Genomic DNA, 6,283 nt, shown 5'->3' on the forward strand with positions numbered 1-6,283 from the left:
CACGAGCCTCCTCCCTCCCTACTTCATCTAACCCTATCAGCATACCCCTCTATTCCTTTCTCCCTCATGTGCTTATCTAGCTTCCCCTTAAATGTATCTATGCCTCAACTACTCCTTGTGGTGACATGTTCCACATTCTTATCACTCTTTGGGTAAAGAAGTTTCTCCTGAATTCCCTATAGGATTTATTAGTGACTATTTTATATTTATGACCTCTAGTTTTGGACTCTCTCACAAGTGGAAACATTTTCTCTACGCCTACCCTATCAAGCCCTATTATCTTAAAGACCTTTATCAGGTCACCCCTCAGTCTTCTCTTCAAAAAAGCCCCAGCCTTTCTCGATAAGTATATCCTCTCAGTTCTGGTATCATCCTTGTGAATCTTTTCTGCACCCTCTCCAATGCCTGTATACCCTTTCTATAATATGGAGACCAGAACTGCGCACAGTACTCCAAGTACAGTCTAACCAAGGTTCTATACAAGTTTAACACGACAACTCTGATTTTCAATTCTATCCCTCTAAAAATGAACCCCAGTGCTTGATTTGCCTTTTTTATTTCCTTATTAACCTGCATCGCTACTTTTAGTAATTTGTGTATCTATACAAGAAATACGTTATTGTTACCTATATACATACAAATTTCCTCAGACATTCTGGCATTACTCCAGAGGGAGTCCAAAAGGAACAGCTTGGAAAAAGGCCTGGAAATAGATAAACCAGGCCCAGACCTAAGTTGGGAAATTCCATTTAACCTTTTAAGGGGCAAAGTCACCACCCGCCACTTAGAAGAATAGCAGTATCAGAGGGTGCAGAGCCAGAGGCATGGACTCCCGACGCTGGGAGTTCCCACTCGTTTGGCCCAAAACAGACCCAGCATGTCAGATGAGGCATGCCGGTCTCCAGAAGAGGAAGTGTGGGCTCCACCAGGTTAGGGACAGAGATTAGAGTCCTGTAGATGGGGTATTTTATTTTTGGGATCAGCCCCCTTTCACAAAGGGCCGAATGCATGACGAAACGAGGCCTCACGGTGAGGGCCAGGGCACTCCGGGATAGCTGACAAGTGTGAGAGTCTCCAGCAATGTGGTTCAAGCAGGCGCCAAAGATGCATCCACAGTGGCACGGGCACCTGCGAGCCCCATGTAAACAGGGAACCCTCCCACTGACTCCACAAACTCTAACAGGATCAGCGCTAGAGGGCACCAGGCAGCACGAGCAACCTCACTGTTGTTAAAAATTCTTACAACAAATCTGGACTATATCTATCAACTTAAATTATGGATTTACGCTCTTAATTTTACACATTTGATAGACTGAAAACAGGAACTGTAATTTTAACATTGTCAAAAAAAGTTTACAAACATCTTAAACCCTGAGGCACACACTTCAGAAAAGTGCAAGATTTTTTTTTTAAAAATTATTTTAACATGAATAAAAAGTGCTGTTCCCTGCTTTTTGATTCCCTCAACCCTTCACAAGATACAGCTGCAACAATTTCTGGCTGAAAGCCAGAATGCAATACCAACTTTGTACATCATTTATACAGATATACCTACTCTAGGATTACAAATTGAATATATAATTGAGTCCACTAATAAAGACAAAATAGCACTGATACAGACGCTATGAGCAAATTGTGAAACTAACCTCCACGTATTAGACAAGATATAATCAACTTCTAAATACTGAACATACACACAACTGAAAACATAAAATTTAGAACTGTAATGCAAATTACAAGCACAGACTTGATCAATATCCCCTCCACTGTGCAGCTTCACCTCTTCCCAGGTCATATGCTGGAAATCTTAGAATCAGGGATTGGTGTCAGATTAGGGCTAAAGATAATTCTAAAAAAAATTCCCAGTCACTTCTTTATTTTCTCTGTTCGGTCTTCTGTTTGCCATTCCTCAGCTGAGAGAACAGGCAGACAACCTGCTCGCAGGTACATGCCAATGCCACTGATGACCTGGCTGTTAGATATGCAACTGTGGTCCTTAGTGATTCACCCTCCACTTATTTCTTCTCTGTAGGGAAGTTTCACCCCCTCACCCCCCACTCCTATGATATAACTGGGATTGGAACCTGCTGCAAGGAAAATTATAAAATAAGTTAGAATTTGACCAGTGTAGTTGGTTTCAATTTTTAGCTTTAAGAATCACTGCATCTGCAAATATTACAAAACAAACAGGCACTGTGGCCTCAACATTTGTGTTCTAAGCTTCAATTTCAGATTTATCGGGATTCTGCAACCCTGGTGTAAAAGGTTGCCAACTCTGGTTGGACATATCCCAGGTGGTTTCATCAGATGGCTTTAAGAACTAAGATACTCAAAACTGCTTTACTGTGGAGTGAGAGGGCAAGCGCGCGTTGCCTTGACATTTCAAACTGGACTGGACAGCCTTTAGGAATGTATGAAACCAATGAGAAACTGATAAGATAAATCTGATTCACCATTCAATATTCATTTTGAGAGCTTCCCATGGTTTTTCTCCCTGGATGCTCGCAGCAATGTCCAGGAGATTAATCTTTAATTCTTAAGACCCCATCCGAGAGGGTTGGCAACCCTATGCAGAGGTGCATCCCTGTTAACAGCAGGCAACAGCATTAGAGTCATTACATATTTTCAATATTTAAAATCCAAATTAATCAGAACTGCAAATCAAACCAGTTCCAAGAGAATTTGTTACAATGTTTTGGCCTTACGCATGCAGTTGTAATGGAGACAGATAGGATTAGGAAAGTGGTCCCAATCACATCTGATAATGAGTGCGCAAAATAAGGTTTACACATACATTTCACGGCTCAGGTAAGGCTACGCAAACATTAAACAGCAGAACCAGCCATTAACAAGTGTCACTGGTCCACTAACATACATAAAATTGTACTTTCACCACCCTATACAGTGCACTAACCACTTCTAGATCTGTTTCACATTTCAAACAAATACTCACACTAATGAATCAGATACTTGTTTGCAAACTCTTGCCAATTTCCAAAACAAATTAACTCAGTTTGGTCCGAGATCTGGACAGTAAACAAGTGCATAAATGCCTCATCTGAATCTTGCATATCTTTTAAATAAAAATAGCCATTACATGGAACATTTTTCTCCCTACTCATCTTAGTCGCTGCTTTAGGGAAATCTGGAATAGAAAAATGAGGCAACAAGAATGCATGTATATGCAAGCACACTAGGTGCATACACTGTACCTGAGCATAAGCAGTCCTTTTTTTCATGACGATTTCAACATATGGTTCCTGTACAGTGGCCAAAGGAAGGTATGGCAGACAAATGAGAAATAGGCAGGTGCAATAAAAGTGTGGCATCAGCCAATCTTCCCTACCTGATAGCTTGTAAAGTTATCTGACTTAGAGGAGAACTTGATTAGCAGGCAATACAGATGTTATAATCATCTGATACCCAATGAAATGCAGTGTACCAAAGAGGGTATAAAAAAGTCTGAAGGAGGGTCTTACTGCATGTGTGAGAAGAGTGCATCAACAGTGCAGTAGACTCCCATATCACTGGTCTCTTGCTGAATATATTCGTGCAAACTTTGAGCCCTGACTTAGTATACCTGGCGTAAAAACACAATGAAAGCAGTGGAACTTTAGAATCATGATAGAACAATTAGGCCACTAATAAATGTACAAAGGAAATGGCCATATCTGTTACATGTTCAAGTTGAGTCTTCAGCTGGATAGAAATATAGAGAATTATTAAAAATTCAATGCCAGCAGTCAATCTCCTAAAGAAGATTATTTTTTGCAGCCACACAAAACATGTTATGAAAGGATTTTCTTAAGGACGTTCCCATTAAGAAATATGTAGTAGAGGTGTTCTTATAACAAGTCTACTGCTGTGTGCATCATAAGGATTCTGAATCTGAACAAGTTGTACACAGCACATCAATTTTTGCTTCCCCGTTTGTTCGTTTTGTATAAGATATATAATTTTTTTCAAAACAAATTGGATGTATATCAAACAAAACCTGCACGGTAGCACTCTCACTTCCGAGTCAGAAGGTTTTGGGTTCAAGTTCCACTCCAGAGACTTGAGCACAAAATCTCGGCTGATGCTCCAGTGCAGTACTGAAGGAGTGCTGCACTGTCGGAGGTGTCGTCTTTCGTCTGATGTTAAACCGAGGCCTCGTCTGCCCTCTCAGATGGACGTAAAAGATCCCATTGCACTATTCAAAAGAAGAGTCGGGGAGTTCTCCCTGGTATGCTGGCCAATGTTTATCCCTCAACCAACATCACTAAAAAAAAGATGACCTGGTCATTATCATATTGCTGTTTGTGGGACCTAGCTGTGCACAAATTAGCTGCCATGTTTCCTACATTGCAGCAGTGACTACACTTCAAAAAGTAAATCGTTGGCTGTAAAGCCCTTTGGGACATCATCCAGTTGTGAATGGTGCTATATAAACACAAGTTTGTTCTATGAAATAATTCTCATTACACATTTTTCACTGATCTCCCCCCCCCCCACCATGTAAAAGCATGTGAATCTGTACTTCTGAAACTTTAAAAAACTTAAAGGCATCAGAGTGCAGCAAAAAATCTTATGCTACAGAAATCTTACCACGACAACCTCCACAAAGAACAGCAACAATTTAATATCACTGTGCAATTTATCACATCAAATTGCATCATGCTTTTATACATAACTTGATAACATTTTTAAACTTAATTATAATTATACCTGCTTCATGCAATATTTATCCAATAAGAGGGCCCTACGAAATAATACCGAGTGACAAAATTACATATCATGATATGTTTATTGGTTAAACAGATCAAGAATTAGTCAACCTAGGTACTTAGATTGAACATCAAATATAACAAATATTTCACATCAACTAAAGAGTCTACCACCTGCCCACATCACCAAGTATAATACTCTTGGGGAATAAAAACTTTTCACTTTAAAAAAAAGTCAGGTTGTGGATACAATAAATCAATTCGTTTTTATTGTATCACAAAGTAAAGAACAGCTCTGTAGGTTATAGAAATGACCCTGAGAATGCTCACCAACCTGACACTTCACAAATTACAATACTTCATTGTTACTGCACTTATCACTGAGCTCTTCTCGGAAAAGTGTAATATTGAATAAGTAAACATTCCCAGTAATTCCCTCGTATTTCAGCCTTCGTTAAAGCATTATTATGTTCTTCGGTGAAAATATACAGTCCTGACAACCTGACGCTGAGATTTTATGCATGTTAATCTGTGCCAGGACCAGTTAGTTCCACAGGCCTTGGCACGAGCATCACAGCCAACTAACCCTTCTGGCGGAAGTACAGTGAGCCCCTCCAAATGAATGACATGTTGAGCACCCAATCTTGGCTCCCAACCGGTACCTGAAACACCAAAGGACGATCAGGGCAAAGAGACGTAAGTTGAGGGGCGGGGATCTCCGCTAACAAGTTAGGTTGAACCTTAAAGCTAATTAATAAAATTAAATATTTGAAAATTAATAGGATTTTCCTGTTTTTCGGCATTTACCTTCACACGGAAGCGGAGGAGAGCAAGACGGATACAGTGGCTCATGCAGATGGGAGGCAGAAACCAGACTTTAGGCGGCGGGGTGCCTTTGTTCTGGACGTGGCTGATGATCTGCTGGGCCGTCTGCCTGTCGTTGATCTGCTTCTTCACCCACTCGTGGAGGCGGGGTTTCTCCAGCGCGCCGTTGAAGAACACCACCAGCTCGATGTTGCCGCTGAAGCAGGCCTTGGAGAGCGAAGCCAGGTAGCTCAGCATGTGGTTCCACTGGCCGCCGCTCACCCAATCATTGTAGAAACCGCCGTAGAGGCGGTGGAGGCAGTTCTCGGCATCTACCAGCAGGCGGAGCGGGGTCTGCGGAGGCCGATTGCGGCCTCCACCCACCAGGCTCCCCCGGGCCAGCTTCTGCAGCTCCACCGGCACCACCGCGCTGGCGCAGTGCTTCTCTATGTACTCCTGAAATCCCTGCACCCCCATGGCCTTCACTCTCTCAAACTAAACGCAGCCCGCCGGAGGAGAAAGGGCCGGGGAAACCAAAAAAAAAGGAACTGAAAAACCAAGAGAACGGAGCACAGGCGCGCCCCTGGACCGAAGTCCGAGTGGTGCCGGGAGGCTTTTGATGTGATTTTACCGCACTTTGGGAGACGGTAAGAGTGACCGCACCGATCGCCGCCATGTGCTGTTACGGCGCCATGTCTGTCAGAGCCGCCGCACAGGCGCACTCGTATCGCTGCCTTGACGTCAGCGGTTAGCCACCCGGAGGTCACGTTCAG

At 42.5% G+C, this 6,283-nt stretch overlaps 1 protein-coding gene across 2 annotated transcripts in view; it reads right to left on the reverse strand.

The window, feature by feature from the left end:
• The window catches only part of LOC137334163 (constitutive coactivator of PPAR-gamma-like protein 1 homolog), a 96,986-nt gene extending 90,742 nt beyond the window's left edge, over positions 1-6,244 (reverse strand). Inside the window, exon 1 of one of the 2 annotated variants that reach the window (XM_067998717.1) lies at positions 5,514-6,244. In XM_067998717.1, the coding sequence (XP_067854818.1) occupies positions 5,514-5,987 (474 nt within the window). In that variant the 5' untranslated portion in view covers positions 5,988-6,244. The remainder of the gene's footprint in view (positions 1-5,513) is intronic. The other variant, XM_067998716.1, reaches the window with a different exon arrangement.
• Positions 6,245-6,283: the final 39 nt, after the last annotated feature.

Source organism: Heptranchias perlo, chromosome 17, assembly GCF_035084215.1.
Source record: "Heptranchias perlo isolate sHepPer1 chromosome 17, sHepPer1.hap1, whole genome shotgun sequence".
Classification (NCBI taxonomy): Eukaryota; Metazoa; Chordata; class Chondrichthyes; order Hexanchiformes; family Hexanchidae; genus Heptranchias; species Heptranchias perlo.